Consider the following 18,163-nt stretch of genomic DNA (forward strand, 5'->3'; position numbering starts at 1 on the left):
CTCCTCATCAAAAACATGACTTTGATCTCCGTCCTCATCTGGACTCTCCTCTGCTGCTGCTTCACAGGTAAAGTCCAGAGAATCAAACTCCTCTCCTCTATCAACATCCGTCCCTCTGAAATGAAGCCGACAAAACCATGACTCTGCTTTATGTTTGTGTCTCTGTGTCCTCAGAGTCCAGAGGACAGGTCACAGTGACTCAGTCTGGAGCAGTGAGCTCTGCTCTGGGAGCCTCCGTCACCATCACATGTAGGACCAGTCAGAACGTTTATAACTCAAACTATTTAGCCTGGTACCAACAGAGAGATGGAGAAAAACCTAAACTGCTCATTTACTATGCTACCACTGTAGCATCAGGGATTCCAGCTCGTTTTACAGGCAGAGGATCAAACTCTGACTTCACTCTGACCATCAGTGGAGTCCAGGCTGAAGATGCAGCAGTTTACTACTGTCAGAGTTATCACTGGTTGAATAATCAGAATGTGTTCACACAGTGAAAAAGTGTCGTACAAAAACCTCCCTCAGTCACTGAACAGAAACTGAACTGATACAGTTCACTGAGCACACACACACACACACACACACACACACACACACACACACACACACACAATCTGATCTGTATAAAAACATAAACCTCACCAACTACACTCGTCTGCAGACACTCTGCATACAATGACTGACTCCACCGACCGCCACGACACTGTGACACTCGATTCCCCCAACGGTGTTAGTGGAGCACCACAGATTGCTCTCTGGTCTGTGGGAAACACTGGAAGACCATTAAAAAAAAACGTAGTAATGAACAAAGCTGTGTGACGGTTACATTTGTATTTTCTTGAATTAACGTTTGTGAAGGCATTAACAGTGATCCAGTTAACGGCTACAGTGAACAGCGATTCAATTAATGGCTACAAATAAAATATAATAAAAAGGGGCCACTGGTCTCTGACGACTTGGCTTTTGGCAGACTGTGCAAGGACACATCGCCCTCCTTGCATCCCTTAATAGCGCAACACCGTTTCTTTGACATCTCACCGTGCAGTTATTCACTCACACCTGGAACCTACAGTGGAGGCAGGCCAACAGGTTGCGGTGGCCGGAGTTACCTTGTGTGTGACATCACACAAAGGAGGAAGTGCTATCTGCTCGTCTTAAAGAAACAGTTCCTACAAATGGGCGGTGTGCGTTTCTCCGTTTATGACCAGTTTGATGCATGGGGCAGTATATATGTGGCCCAGAGACCTCCCAAAGCATGATAAAATAACCAAAATCACATTTTTCATGCCATGGGGCCTTTAAGGTTTCAGTTGTGAATCAATCATCAGAGGAGTAAAACAACGTCCATTTCTAGTGATTTTTTTCATTTGATTAGTATAAAAATATACAGGTACATTTTTCTTAAAGACACAGATCTATACAATGTCAATGTCCAAATACTGCACACACACATCTTTCTATGGCTGTGAGGACACATTCTTTTTTTTTGGCCTTTATGCCTTTATTGATAGGGCAGTCGAGAGAGACAGGAAACGGGGAGGCAGAGAGAGGGGGAATGACACGCAGAAAAGGGACGCCCGGAGAAGGACTCCAACCAGGACCACCTGCAGCGAGGGCTATAGCCTCAACACATGGGGTGGGTGTGCTACCCACTGAGCTAAACGCCCTGTGAGAACACATTTTGTTTTGAGACCATCATTGTGAGGACACTTCGATCTTGTAAGGACATTTTGCCCAATTCACACAAATTTAATGTGATTTTTGTGGGTTCAGACTTGGTTGTAGGGTTAGAGTTTGAATTAGGTTTGGTTTGGCATTTGTTTGTGAAGGTTAAGGTTAAGGTAAGGGGCTCAGGAATGTGTGGCCTCATTTTACCACATTCTACTTTACTTGTGTGTGTGTGTGTGTGTGTGTGTGTCCAGTGAACTGTATAAGTCACAGTGACTCAGCCTGGAGCAGTGAGCTCTGCTCTGGGAGCCTCCATCACCATCACATGTAGGACCAGTCAGAACGTTTATGGCTCAAAATATTTAGCCTGGTACCAACAGAGAGATGGAGAAAAACCTAAACTGCTTATTTACTATGCTACCACTGGAGCATCAGGGATTCCAGCTCGTTTTACAGGCAGTGGATCAAACTCTGACTTCACTCTGACTATCAGTGGAGTCCAGGCTGAAGATGCAGCAGTTTACTACTACCGTTGAGTTTTCACTATATGAACAGTCAGAATCTCTTCACACAGTGAAAAAGCGTCGTACAAAAACCTCCCTCACTCACTGAGCAGAAACTGAAGTGACTGATACAGTTCACTGAGGACACACACACACACATACGTTCACTGATTTCTTATTGAACAAAGTTTATACTTTGAATCTTTAAAAATAAATGTATACAGTTTGTTAGACATTAATGTTTTATTATTATGTTTTATTTAATCTTTACATTTTTCATGAAATCACTAGTCACATAACAGCTTCTGACAGCTGCTGAAGTTCACACACTCAGAAACCTTTTTAGAATCAATCACTCTGAAATCTTTTCATATGCTGATGACATCCTGTTATATGTCACAAACATGCTGAACTTGCATTGTTTTAATCCATCATCCAATCACTAATGTGGCGACCCCTATTGTTGTGTGACAGCATTGTTCACCTCTGGTCATCAGTGCTTCATGGTGACACCTGGGTCCAGTGTTCACCAGCCTATAAAAGGCACTCCCTGTCACTCATGTCTCTCTCTCTCCCTCTCTTTGTAAACATCTCCGGTGGTGATGGGAGCTGCCTTAAGTCCTCAGTTATTCTTTAGTTTATTTTATGCACCTTACACCCATGCCCACTCACACAACATGCACTTCACACTGACTTACTGTTGGAATTATTATACATAAAAGTTATCTTACATTTGCTTACACTGTTTAAGAGTTAAACATATGCCTGTGTGTGTGTGACTATGTAGAATGTTGTGCAAGCTGTCTTTCAGATTCATCAGGAGGACTCACATGCAGAGTCAAGGACGGGGCACAGAGTGAAACCACACTGAAGAGATAAACATGAAACTCCTTTTTAATTAGAGCAGAGGGATGTACTGAGAAACTATGCAACTGATAGAATAGCACGGTCTTAGACCTTGAACACACCTGCTAGAATAGAAAGCATTCTCATAACGTTTTTCAGATAAGGAGTGCAGCCTGTGTTTTCCCCATCCTTTAGAGGCTGCATCTCTCATGTAACTAGGGACCACCCTAAGGAAATAAAAAAGAGGAGACGGCAAGATGTACTCAGAGCGGTTTGGAGAGTGTAACTGAGTGCATCTCTGTCCGTTCTCCTCGCGAGTAAAAAGAGCTCTAACTCTGTGTCTTCTCTCTTTGTATTTTAATAATGTTTTGGGATGTTTAAACCTGACATTAACTGGGTCCTTCGAGCCGGATGCCAATACACCTGAGGATTCCAGCGGGCGAGGTGGACCCCAGGAAAAAACCGTGGCCACGGTGGACTCCATAGAGTGAGTCTTCTTAAAGACCCTTTCCGGGACTGGGAGTTCCGACCCGCTGGCTGGAATCCAATGGTTGACGGTAGTCCGAGAGGGAAAAGACATATCGGTGAGTTACAGCTTTCTTTAAAAATTTTTTTTTTTTTTAAAAGACAAAAAAAAACTGAGAAAAATGGAATGACTGAAGGTCATTGCGCGCTTAGAGAAAAACCCTGAATATCCTAGGCACTGGCAGGTAAATTAGGACGATGGAGTCCTGTGACACAGTTAAATTCCGCATGGGACGGCGGAGTCCCCTGTAAGGCAGTTAAATTCCGTGTGGGACGGCGGAGTCCCCTGCGAGGCAGTTAAATTCCGCGGGGCGGCGGAGCCCTCTGATGCACTTAAATTCCGTGAGAAAAAGAAACGCAGCGTAAAAACGATAAAAAAAAAAAAACTGAATGAGTGATTGTGAGTGTGATTGGAGATAAAATACCACTAGGTGCTTTGTCTCATACCAAAAAGCAGGAATCAAACAGTGGACTTTTGTGGATGCAAAGGCAAGAATTCTCCACTCTAAAAGAGTTGAAGTGAGAATTACCACAGAAGGAAATTTGAATCACTGTCCTGCTTATTTTCCCAGTGTTTAGAACACCCTAGGTGTTATTACACTGGACTAAAACACATATAAAATGGGAAAAGGAAACAGTAAATATCAATCTAGAGAAGCATTGCAATGCAAAGACTGGAAATATATCGAAATGAAAGATCCTCAAAAAACAAAATACCTTGAAAAATGGATCAAAAAATATAACTATGATGGTAAATTGAGCACTCAGAAATTAATTAAATTACAAGAAGCGATTGCAAAAACTAATAAAAATAATTTAAAGAAAATGTGCAAAGATGGATATGAGGATGTTAAATACTGGCTGGAAACAGCACAGATCAGAGAGGAAGGTGAGAGGAAGGCTAAGGGAAAAGAAGGTGATAGGAAGGCTAAGAGAAAGGAAAGTGTAGAAATAGAAAAAGGCAAACAGATAATGTTTCACAGAAAGGAGGATGATGACACAACCTCCAGTAGGCGACGTAGGCAGGAAGTAGTTGAGGAAGAGGTTGAGGAAGAGGGCGCAGCAGCAGTAGCAGCGCCGACACAAGGTGAACATGTTAAGTTGAGAACAGGAGGTATCCAACTTTACCTCCAAATTACGAGGAAGTCACACCACAAAGACAGACCAGAGCCACAGCAGGAGAATCCGCCCCATGGTCTAAGACCCTGGGCAAAATATTTAGTCCTAAGTTGCCATCTGCTCCACCCTTGTTACATGCAAATGAGGCAGACGCCTACCCAATGATTGAGGTAGCAAATCCTAATGCTGATGCAAGAAATAGAACCATTCTGGTATACCGAACCTGGACGGTTGACGATGCAAAAAAGGCTATAGAGGGCGTAACACCCTACAAAGAGGATATACACCAATTTGTGATTGATATGGAAAATCTGAGAAAGTCATATCATTTGAATGGACAAGAGGTGCAGCAGGTGTGGATGCAGGCTTTTGGTCCAGACTGGCATTACATAAGGGGAAATTGGGACCCTCTACATGGTGGTGAAGTCATGAATCATGATTCTCAAGAGTTAGATAATCGAGTCCGTGCCCTGGAGCAACGGGCAACTGCAAGATTTTTGAGGAGCGCAAATTATACAGAAATAGGGAGAACTAAGCAATTAGAAAATGAAAGCTTTGAGGTTTATAGAGTAAGAATGGAGAAAGTGTTTAAAGCTCATAGTGGACTCGATGACGGGGGGGACAATGGTGTGTATAAGCAACAGTTGAAAAATGCCCTGCACGCTGGCTCAAAAGATGGCTTATGCCATTGGGTAGAGAAACACTATGTGGAGCTAGCAAACGGAACACTAGATGAATATATAAGTCACGCCATTCATGCTGAAAAGGTGATGAGAGAAAAGAAATTGAACAAAACAAAATCTGTCGACACCTTTTTCAGTAAAGAAAGCGAAGTGTCCTGACCCGTACACCTTGCTAAACTCATTAAGACCAGATGCTAAGTTTTTCACTGTGGTAGACATCAGTAATGCGTTCTTCTCCGTTCCTGTAGATAAGGAAAGTCAATTTTGGTTTGCTTTTACATTCGGAGGACAACGTTATACATATACTAGATTGCCACAAGGTTATTGTGAAAGTCCCACAATATATTTCCAAGTGATGAGTGCTAGCATGTCCAAATTCCAACCTCCAGGAGGCAGCCAAGTACTACTTTACGTAGATGACGTGCTGCTGGCCTCCCCCGATGAGGAAACTTGTAAATTAGATACCATAGCGTTGCTAAAGCATTTAGCTAAAGAAGGTCATAAGGTCAGTAAAAATAAGCTACAAGTATGTAAAACGCAAGTAAAATACCTAGGTCATAATTTGAGTGCAGGAGGAAGAACTATTGTGGAAGACAGAAAATCAGCAATTCTACAAGCACCAAAACCATTAACAAAGAAACAAATGTCATTCTTAGGATTGACAAATTATTGTAGGAATTGGGTTCCAAATTACGCTGAAATTACAGCTCCATTGAATAAACTTATGTACGAAGAAAGTATCAACATGACGACTCCACTGAAGTGGACTGAGGAGGCAGAGGAAGCATTTTGCAAAATCAAACAAGTATTGGTTTCGAGTACGGCCTTAGCATTACCAGACTATAAGAAACCTTTTATACAAATGGTAGATTGCAAAGGCTATTTTATGACTTCTGTACTGGTGTAACAACATGGAGAAAAGATGAAACCAATTGCTTACTTCTCATCCAAAATGGACAGTGTGGCATGTGCGTTGCCCCACTGTGTTCGAGCAGTAATTGCAGCGTCTATGGCAGTTGAAGTTAGTGCAGGAATAGTATTGTTCCATCCACTAACACTTAGAGTTCCACATGCAGTTTCTGCACTCCTCCTGCAGACAAACATGACATTTTTGTCACCAGCTAGACATCTATCATGCATGTCAACATTGCTATCGCAACCTCACCTAACAATTGAGAGGTGTACAACCTTAAATCCAGCCACATTAATGCCACTACCTAATGATGGCACAAAGCATGACTGTCAGGAATTAGCTGAAACCATGACTAAAAGCAGAAGTGATCTAAAAGACCAACCTTTAGGAAAAGGGGAAGTTCTTTATGTTGATGGATCATCAAAAAAGAACGAACAAGGGAAAACTTTAACAGGCTACGCTATAGTAATGCAAGATAAAGTATTAAAGGCAGGACAACTACCTTCAAATTACTCAGCACAAGCAGCAGAACTAGTGGCACTAACTGAAGCATGTAAGCTAATGAAAAACAAAACAGTAACAATCTATACTGATAGTCAATATGCTTATGCTACAGTGCATACATTTGCTCAATACTGGCAAAACAGAGGAATGGTGACCTCAGTAGGAAAACCTGTGACACATGCTCAGTTGTTAACTGAATTATTACAAGCAGTAAAACTTCCTAAAGAATTAGCAGTATGCAAATGTGCGGCACATACTAGAAATAAAGACATAGTCTCATTAGGAAATGCATTTGCTGATAAAACAGCTAAAAAAGCAGCAGAAGGCACCAAAGTGAACAAAGTGAACAAAATGACTCAATAACAGTTGATGTGCTAAAAGATATGCAACATCAAAGTCCACAAAACGAAAAAGATCAATGGATAAAAAATGGTGCTAAACTGACTGACGAGATCTATAAATGACCAGAAAATAAACCCATCCTACCAAAGAATCTATACAAATGGGCAGCCATATTGAGCCATGGTTCTACACATGTCTCAACAGGAGGGATGGTAGGACAGATACAACAACATTATACTACTTATGGGTTTAACTCGTATTCAAAAAATTTTTGTAAGGCATGTTTGATATGCGCTAAACATAACTCACAGGGAAATATGAGACCAAAGAGGGGTAAGTTTCCAACACCCCAATATCCGTTCCAAATAATCCATATGGACTTTATTGAACTTAATCAAAGTGAAGGAAAAAAGTTTTGTCTAGTAATAATAGATGCATTCTCCAAATGGATAGAGTTGTTCCCAACTAAACACCCAGATGCTCTAACAGTAGCAAAAGCATTATGCAAAGACGTAATTCCTCGCTATGGCATACCGGAAAAAATCTACAGTGATAATGGAACACACTTTGTAAATCAAATAATAAAAAGAATAGGTGTAATGTTCCACATAGACTTAAAAAACCATTGTGCTTATCATCCACAAAGCGCAGGTCTAGTAGAAAGAATGAATGGGACAATAAAAAATAGATTAAAAAAGTGCATTGAAGAAACTGGCAGACCCTGGACGGGCTGTTTAGATTTAGTAAAACTGTACATAAACATTACCAGCACTACTGGTCTGACACCATATGAAACACTGTTTGGGCGACCTTATAGATTGCCTCAGTTTAAAAACGAATGGGAAACTGATGATGAAACAAATCTTGCAGATTATATGAGAAAAATACTGGAGAGACAGAAGAAAGATAACACTGATGACGTTCCCTCTGTCTCCCAGCAGGTCACCCAATTAGTGGAACCAGGAGACTGGGTTCTAATAAAGAGCATCAAGAAGAAACACTGGTACTCTCCCAAATGGGAAGGACCTTACCAGGTATTGCTAACTACTCCTACTGCAGTTAAAATAGCGGAGAGAGGTACTTGGATACATCTAACACACTGTAAAAGAGTCATCTCAGTTGAAGATTCCGATAGGGGAGGTGAGCAGAAGTCTGATAATAGGGTGGTGCCAGACGTGTAGAGTCTGGTAAGACCTGAAAATAAGTGAAAAGTTTTCCAAGCCACCAAACCAAGTAGAGGAAAATCCTTTAGCTAAGATGACTCCAAGATGGTTAAATCAGTCTATCTGTTGTTGGATAACAACTGTGTTTTTTATCCTGACCTTTCTACTGGTATGGTATCTCTGGGAGCCGCCCAAACAAAACCAGGCTGTCAATTCCACCGAGCAGGTTAAAAGAAGTAATGTTCCAGGATTGAACAGAATCCCATGGATAATATCCTGGACGTATAATAACTCGATCACTGTCACAGTGTCTCCCAATACAACCACGGCTGTAGATATTCCTATAAAAGCATTAAAAGGGTTTCGGGGCACTGTACGGACCACAGGCGAAGATTGGTTGGGTCATTGGTGGTACCTAACTGGACACGTGTTGCGACTTGATTGGAGTGCTCTCATTACGACACAGGCAGGACAATATTGGCCACCGGGGCATAGCGAAGAGGCTAAATTCTTTAAAGACAGAGTAATTCTCAGTCATCCAGGAGGACTGCTGCTGTGGGCGTGGTCATCAGGGCCTGACCCCTACTTTCTGATTGTTGTATGTGTCAATAGCACCATGAAAACCACAGAGCAGCCTAGATTGAATAGATATACTCGACAAGCTGGTGTGAGAGCTGTCAGTGTTATGCTTGATAGTGTTGATGAATGGTTTCGTGTCACAACTGGAGTATCTGGTTATAACAACAACTGGCTATTAATGGTAGAACAAGCTGCGAATCTAACAAAAACAGATTGCGTGGTCTGTATGGGTCCAAGACCCGTACTCCAGATAGTACCAGCTGTTATCTCTGATGAGTGCATCTTTGACATAATGAGTAACACTAATCCGAATGCTGCATGCCAGTACTGGGATGAAGTGTTCCCCAATACTGGGCCTGAAAAGAAAAAAACAATATTCTCAAAAACTGTGGCACCAGGTAATTTCTCTTGTATTAATAGAACTGGTGCTGGAGAACAATTAGGAAATTTGTCAAGATCATGGTGTGCAACCACACTGACGGTATCAGCACTTTTCACCCCAGTGTCTCGTAGCGACATCTGGTGGTGGTGTGGAGATGACAGAATCTTTGACCGTTTACCCGTGAATACAACAGGATACTGTGCCTTAGTGTCGTTACTCCTTCCAGTGTCTGTTTACCCAATGTCCACTGCTCAATTAATTAATACTTTGTCAAGTGTAATTCCTGAACAATGGCATAGAGACAAACGTTCTACAACCTGGTTGACTGATAATGATCCGACTTACATAGATGCAATAGGAGTTCCACGTGGAGTACCTGACGAGTACAAATTAGCTGATCAAATTGCAGCAGGGTTCGAGTCTTTTATCTGTTGGTGGTGTACAATTAACAAGAACGTTGACAGAATCAATTACATCCACTACAATGTTCAGAAACTTGGAAATTGGGCTCAAAGCGGTTTTGAGGCCGTTCATGGACAATTGTCAGCAACGTCACTCATGTCTTTCCAAAACAGAATAGCCATGGATATGTTACTTGCTGAAAAGGGAGGCGTTTGTGCGATGTTTGGTGAACAGTGTTGTTCATTTATACCAAACAACACCGCTGCTGATGGCAGCCTGACAAAGGCCATTGAAGGCTTACGCACTCTTAACAGCAAGATGAAAGAGCATTCTGGTGTCGACACCACGATGTGGGAGTCATGGATGGATGCCTTTGGAAAGTATCGAGTGTTAATTTCCTCAATTTTAGTATCATTGGCTGTGTTTGCAGCAGTTCTGACATTGTGTGGTTGTTGTTGTATTCCTTGTTTGCGTTCTCTGCTTAACCGTCTCATTACCACAGCTATATCACCTATGGAACAACGTGTGGCGCAGCTGTATCCCCTGCTAGGTACAGATCATGACTCCGGAGAGGACGAAGACGACTCCATGCATCTTCCTGATCTCTTTCCTGATCCAGGAGATTATGAGTAAAACCGTCGTTTGCATGCAACATTTTCCTCTGAGTATAAATGTATTTGTTCTTATAACAATGACCTTACAGCTGAAAATCTAAGTGAAGTGGCTAAAAATAAGTGATATGAGAATTTAAGCAAATATATGATAAACAGGAGGGAAAAGTTGGAATTATTATACATAAAAGTTATCTTACATTTGCTTACACTGTTTAAGAGTTAAACATATGCCTGTGTGTGTGTGACTATGTAGAATGTTGTGCAAGCTGTCTTTCAGATTCATCAGGAGGACTCACATGCAGAGTCAAGGACGGGGCACAGAGTGAAACCACACTGAAGAGATAAACATGAAACTCCTTTTTAATTAGAGCAGAGGGATGTACTGAGAAACTATGCAACTGATAGAATAGCACGGTCTTAGACCTTGAACACACCTGCTAGAATAGAAAGCATTCTCATAACGTTTTTCAGATAAGGAGTGCAGCCTGTGTTTTCCCCATCCTTTAGAGGCTGCATCTCTCATGTAATGTTAATCGGACCACCCTAAGGAAATAAAAAAGAGGAGACGGCAAGATGTACTCAGAGCGGTTTGGAGAGTGTAACTGAGTGCATCTCTGTCCGTTCTCCTCGCGAGTAAAAAGAGCTCTAACTCTGTGTCTTCTCTCTTTGTATTTTAATAATGTTTTGGGATGTTTAAACCTGACACTTACTGATTGTCACACATTTGTTAGGAATTATAATTTTTCTGCTTCTCCAGTAAATATTCTTGTTTAACGTTAACATTGGTGTGTCTCCCTCCTTGTCATGGCTGTGAGAGCCAGGGTGTGACAAAGTGGGGGCTCATCTATAGTTAAGTAAACGTACTTTCTGATATGTCTGTCTGATCGTTGAAACTGTTACATGTTTTGTGTGGCACATGGTGTACTGATCAGGTGATTGGGCCCTGGTGCACATTAGAGGCTGTCAGTAGTTTGGTTTTGTTCGGTTGGCACATGGATCCTGGGAGATGCACCATGTGTTAATGTTTGTGGAAGTGTCTTTCTTGCTCTTTGAGGAAATTGGTTGGTTGTGGTGCATTTGAGAACGTGAAATCTCTCCTGTGTTCTGCCCCTGTCCTTGCTTCACTGTGGCTAAATGAGCCTTTTTAGATCCAGGTGGATTCCAGTCGTGTGGGTGCGGGTGCCATTTTGCTGCAGGAGAGTGATGGTGCAGACAGGCCGGTTTGCTACTTTTCCAGGAAGTTCCATTCCTATCAATTGAGTTCACGACCCCTATTGTTGTGTGACAGTATTGTACATCTGTGAGAGCAAGGCTGTAACACTAATAAAAAAAGTTTGTCTCAAGAAGCCAGCCACCTCGCCCGACGACTGTTTGATTGCCTGTAAATATGTTTTAATTCCTTCACTGGTTTAAGTTAATCAGATCAGAAACTAAATCAAGATTTTTGATGTTGCAAAGTTGGAATTGATATTTCCTCATGTCGACCAGATTGAAATAGAATTAAAACATCTGTATTTATCTATAAACATTTGGTGCATCTGGGGTTTCACATCTCTCATTGTAGGTTCTGTGATGTCTGAAAATCAAAAAACCTCAGAAAGACAAATACAGTGAAACTATTCTGTTGAGCATCAAAATTCTCACGTCACAGAATTCACATCATCCTTTTGAGCTGCTGGGTGGAAACTAAGTTTACCCTTCATTTTTACCCTTATACTCTCTTATGTCTTTGAGAATATGAATAGTCCTCTCTCTGAGCATTGAGGGGAAACACAATTGTATGTTCAGGGCAGCTACAGTTCACAATTTACCACTGCATCCAGCACAAAGATGGTCAAAGGTCACATGTGAAGGACATCATGCACAGAACTGCTTGCTGTTAAAAAGACTTTTCATTTGTCCGTCCAGACCTGCAGTTCCACCAGGGTTTAGGATGTGATGCTGCATGGAGACACAGCCTGCTTGAACTGAGAGTCTGAGTGAATCAGTTTGTCCAATCATTTCTTTTTCTCAGAAAAAGAGTGGCAGAGTGAGTACAGAGATACTGGATCTCTCTTTATGCTGATGATACCTGACTTTATGTTTCGGCCCCTGAAAGTCCAACAAACTTTCTGAAAGACTCAGCAGATTTCTGTCCCTCAAACAACATATAACAATCACTTTAAGAGCTCTGCTTTTGAGTAGAGGTGACAAAATTTTCAATTGACCAAAACATTTAACAAATTTGTAAAAAGTCCCTGAAAACCCACAATTAGCATAAAGTTTAAACAAGGGAGAGTTATCAACTGAGTAAAATTTCATGTCAATGAGAAAGTATCATAATCACCTGCTGATGTAATAAAAACTACAGATGGAAGCAGAATTTATTTGATGAACAGATCTTTATTTTGTGGAAATAATGAAATTACAAACATTACAGAGAACAAGGAAACATATCAGAGAGAGAAAAGAGAAAGAAACAGAGAGAGAGAGAGAGACAGTGTCACAGTGAGCAGAGTAAAACCAGTAGCAGAGTCCCAGTGAGTCAGGTCAGGACTGGGAACACTGGTCTCTCCTCAGCGTCTCTGAGACCAGAGTCTGGGAGCCCTGGGTGGCCTCACAGGTCACAGAGTCCAGCTTCCCCCACTGGTCTGCAGGGAGCCTCAGGGTGCTGCTCCAGCTGTAGAGGCCGTCCTTCTCCAGCACCACGGGGCTCCTGCTCTCCTCCCAGCTGCTGCTGATCCTGCTGCCCCCCACCTTCCAGGCCAGACTCCAGTCTGAGGGGAAGCCCTTGTTGGCCAGGCACATGAGTGTGACCTCCGTCTGATGGAGCTCCTCTTGGGAGGGGGGCAGCACCGTCAGGGTGGGACGGGTATTACCTAGGAGACACCAATCAGCTTAGAGGACAGGGAGCACACAGCTGTCAATCAAACAGCAGACACTTGGACACCTTTACTGTGTGAGAGTTGATTTTCTCCTTTAAGGAGTTTCTGTCAGATGGTTTTTCTGCTCCACCAGTCACTCACTCACACATTGAGAAGCATGAGAAGCCTCTCATGCACATCAGCACAGAGACAATCATCAGACACTTTGACCTGAAATACATCAAACTACACTGGAAACGCAAGAAGCTGATTTTACATTTTAATAATTACATTTTACTGTAGTCTATATTACACAATTTAATGGAAAGAATAAAATACTGTTTGAAGAAATTCATAAAAAACTGAAAATGTTTCCAAAGTTCTGGTTCATTTATAGTGAAACACATTTACTGATAAAACTATCAAGAGAAAAACAGTTAAATCAGATCAACTGTTAAACATCAAAATATCACATAATAACTGACAGCCATATTTAAAATTCAGACATGTTTAATAATCAGCCACTAAAAAAGAAAGTAACTATTAAATTAAAAAATGTCTCTCACTTAAAAAATGTAGCTAAATTTCTAACCAGTTTAAACTTTAATGAGGACTGCAGGATTGTTGCTGTTTAATCTTTGCTGCAGCTCAAATTGTTCACATTTCACAAATGAACTGCAACATGTCAAGAAAAGTTCAGTGAATCTGCTTCAAGTTCAACTTCACAGTTAAACAATAAAACAGAGATTTTAAAGTGGTTTAGATCGGCCTCATGGAAATTATATCTCCTACAGATGTTCAGACACAGAGATTAGAACCTGAACTCATCAGACAATATTTAATATTTGATCAGAAACTTACTTCCAACATCCAGTCTAGTTCCTCCACCAAAAGTCCACCACAGTGATACAAACTCATCGAGCCGTCGTACAAAAACCTCTCACTGTGCGGAGACACGGCTCTCTGACCTTGAAACAAACAAACTCACCAAAATGAGTCTGTTTGTGATATTTCAACAGCTGATGTGAGAAATGACAATCGCCACAAAATCCCAGACTTTATATTTTTCTATTATATAGATTCATATTGAAATAAAAGTATTTGACTCTGCTGCTGCTTCACCTACATGTTCTCACTCCCAGCTCATCACATATGGACGTTTGGTCAGGAACCTTTAGCTTCATTGTTGAACGTGAAATAAAACAGTACAGCATTACTAAATTCATTTAGAAACTCACAGCACTTGGTTAATGTTGGAGAAAGATTGTGGTGTGGTTTAATACAGAAAAAGTTCAGTGTGACTTCAAAACCATGATGTTGTCTCAGCTCATATACGTCTCTGACAAAAGGCTTCGGTCTGTTTGATTCATGCATCAACTTTCAACAAAGCACAGTCTGTATTAGTATCAGATAAACTGCATGATTAAAAATGATGCTAAAGGAGTTCAAAAGTGACACCAGGAGGTCCTGACCAAGTGACTGTGACGAGTTTGGGGCGAGAGCTCCATTATTTTACTGAAATCCAGGAACATGTCACTCAGTGCAACAGTGTGGCTCACACACATGTTTTTTAATAATTAACAGACAGCAATGGAGCTCTACAGCAAATCTAAAGATGTCATTCAGGTTTTGGATACACAGACAAGACTTGTTAGTTAGTTCCATTCACTGGTGGATTGATGGGATTTGTTTATAACATCATGTGAACATGACTGACATCACATTTCAACAACGAGCTGAAACGAGACCTATGATGTCAGATATGTTCAGTCAGGTTAGAGGCTGATGACACCTGTGTAATGTTGTTGTCATCATGTGATCAGAGAGACCTGGATGTGGGCGGATCACACCTGGTCTGTGAGGGTCTGTGCTGGGACCTGGAACTTGGGACTGCTTTAGTGGAAGGATCAAGGTTTAAAGACACTGTAACATGTTGACACTCTTTATATTTACTTTTGACCATAATAGACATGGCCTCTGTATTTCTGATTTTCTGAATATAGGAAACAACAATCACAGAAGATCCTGGTGTAAGAAACATTCATATAAAAACTCACGTCTGATGTCATTTTCAAAGTTGATTCCCTTATCCTCTAACTTCAGTGTGTGTGTGTGTGTGTGTGTGTCTGTGTGTGTGTGTGTGTCCTCAGTGAACTGGAACAGTGAGTTCAGTTTCTGTTCAGTGACTGAGGGAGGTTTTTGTACGACGCTTTTTCACTGTGTGAACACCCACTGACTGTTGATATAATGTTGACTCTTGCAGTAGTAAACTGCTGCATCTTCAGCCTGGACTCCACTGATGGTCAGAGTGAAGTCAGAGTTTGATCCTCTGCCTGTAAAACGAGCTGGAATCCCTGATGCTCCAGTGGTAGCATAGTAAATAAGCAGTTTAGGTTTTTCTCCATCTCTCTGTTGGTACCAGGCTAAGAGGTGGTATGAACCAGTATAATAAACGTTCTGACTGGTCCTACATGTGATGGTGACGGAGGCTCCCAGAGCAGAGCTCACTGCTTCAGACTGAGTCACTGTGACCTGTCCTCTGGACTCTGAGGACACAGAGACACAAACATAAAGCAGAGTCATGGTTTTGTCGGCTTCATATCAGAGGGACGGATGTTGATAGAGGAGAGGAGTTTGATTCTCTGGACTTTACCTGTGAAGCAGCAGCAGAGGAGAGTCCAGATGAGGACGGAGATCAAAGTCATGTTTTTGATGAGGAGGATTTGTGTGTCTTCTGTTGTGATGAAGGACAGCTGTCAGTCATCCAGTCTTCAACTCTCAGGACTATAAACTCTCCCAGAGCACTGGAGCATGGTGCTGCTGATGCAAAGTGGCTCTCTATGGAAATGCTCTGACTGACTCCAACAGGGACCTGATCACTCTGATGATTTTTTTCAATAGTGGATGAGTCAAGTTTTCAGAATAATAATTAGAAACATGCCATTGTTCATTTATGTGTTGTTTTTACTCATATATACTTAGATTTTAATCTGTAATGAATGTGAAAAGGTTTGAAAATCACCTCTAAAGTTTATAAATAAAATGTGGGACATCATTAGCATCAAGAAATCTTTAAAGTTCAAGTAAGTTTAATTTTCAGCAGATAGATTCACCAAATAACTTGATGACATTTACAATAAATAGAGACCAATTCACCAATGAATATATTATATTTATGAATAAAACAATAACTGGTGTCATATGTTGCTGTCTGAAATGATCAGAGTAGATTGATTAAATCTACAGAGGTAGAGTGTGTCTCAGTGAAACATATCAATGATTGTTTATTTGTCGTTTTTACTTTTTTTTTTTAAAGTGAAAAGATTATGTGAAAAATCTGATTGTTCAGTCACAAACAGTGTTTTTTTTCTTTCTACAGATTGTAACAGAGAATATAAATGTCCATTCCCCACACCTGTCTTTTCAGATTATGTTTATTGGATCACATTTTCATTAAAAATATGATATATCATTGTTCCCTTCACATAAATCATTGTACATGTGATACTGTGTCAGCAACAAATAACAAGTCAGAGCATTTCCATAGAGAGCCACTTTGCATCAGCAGCACCATGCCCCAGTGCTCTGGGAGAGTTTATAGTCCTGACAGTTGAAGACTGGATGACTGACAGCTGTCCTTCATCACAACAGAAGACACACAAATCCTCCTCATCAAAAACATGACTTTGATCTCCGTCCTCATCTGGACTCTCCTCTGCTGCTGCTTCACAGGTAAAGTCCAGAGAATCAAACTCCTCTCCTCTATCAACATCCGTCCCTCTGAAATGAAGCCGACAAAACCATGACTCTGCTTTATGTTTGTGTCTCTGTGTCCTCAGAGTCCAGAGGACAGGTCACAGTGACTCAGCCTGGAGCAGTGAGCTCTGCTCTGGGAGCCTCCGTCACCATCACATGTAGAACCAGTCAGAACGTTTATGTTTACAACAACAAGCACTATTTAGCCTGGTACCAACAGAGAGATGGAGAAAAACCTAAACTGCTTATTTACTATGCTACCACTGGAGCATCAGGGATTCCAGCTCGTTTTACAGGCAGAGGATCAAACTCTGACTTCACTCTGACCATCAGTGGAGTCCAGGCTGAAGATGCAGCAGTTTACTACTGTCAGAGTTTTCATTACATCAACAGTCAGTATGTGTTCACACAGTGAAAAAGTGTCGTACAAAAACCTCCCTCAGTCACTGAACAGAAACTGAACTGACTGATACAGTTCACTGAGGACACACACACACACACACACACACACACACACAGACACACACACAGACACACACACAGACACACATGATCATTGATTTCGCATTGAACAAACAGAATGTTCACACTTTGAATCTTTAAAATTAAATGTATCCAGTTTGTTAGTGTAACCCCTACTTGCACCTGTCACTTTAAGATAGTGTGAAATGTATCAGGGAAATAAATGGTTAACCCTGAGTCTAGATTCAATGAGGAGACTGCCTGCACTTCACCTGTCTAAATGTCGAGTTAGACCTTTAATATCCACCACAAATACTACACACACACACAGACTGAAAGTTTTAAGGGAGATATATTGAACCCAGTAAAGATCCCTCATAAGACAATATCTCAAAAAGGTAAATAAATTAAAGTGAGTACTGGATTAAAATACTACAGTACCTATATCATCAGCTCAAAGTTGGACTCACAATACACAGTTCTATTTACTACCTTTGTTTGAACCACAATTGGCCAATTTAATATTTTGAGCCAAAAAAAACAAAAAAAAAACCCTCTGACATCTCAGGTGTGGGAAAGGAAATTGTCCCCAAAGTTCAAATGAATAGAAACATAAATAAATAAAAAGTAAGGGAAATAAAATGAGTGCACTCAGAAAGTCCTACCGCCCTCTTTCACAGTGAGTGTCCAAGGCGAGTATTGCGATGGGGAGGATATGGAGATGTGGATGACTCCTTTTCCGAAGGTGAGTGGCAACCAAGATGGAGATGCAGATGGATGACAGCAGAAGATGGTAGAGGAACCGAGGACTGAGGCCCAATCGAAGGATTCTAAAAAACCAGCCTGCACAGCAAGACAA

General features: G+C 41.2%; 2 gene segments (V, D, J or C); one reads left to right on the forward strand and one right to left on the reverse strand.

Moving 5' to 3' along the window:
• The window catches only part of LOC139634465 (Ig kappa chain V-III region MOPC 63-like), a 38,760-nt gene continuing 20,597 nt past the window's right edge, over positions 1-18,163 (forward strand). Inside the window, 2 exon segments of the V gene segment in view lie at positions 1-67; positions 175-484. Coding sequence covers positions 16-67; positions 175-484 — 362 coding nt within the window.
• LOC139634475 (Ig kappa chain V-III region MOPC 63-like) lies at positions 12,606-15,816 on the reverse strand. The segment is given in 4 exon segments: positions 12,606-13,101; positions 13,948-13,983; positions 15,312-15,632; positions 15,740-15,816. Coding segments are annotated over 4 exon segments (738 nt in total).

This window comes from Trachinotus anak, unplaced genomic scaffold (assembly GCF_046630095.1).
Source record: "Trachinotus anak isolate AG129_WGS33_773 ecotype Australia unplaced genomic scaffold, CSIRO_AGI_Tana_v1 ptg000016l, whole genome shotgun sequence".
NCBI classification, from domain to species: Eukaryota; Metazoa; Chordata; class Actinopteri; order Carangiformes; family Carangidae; genus Trachinotus; species Trachinotus anak.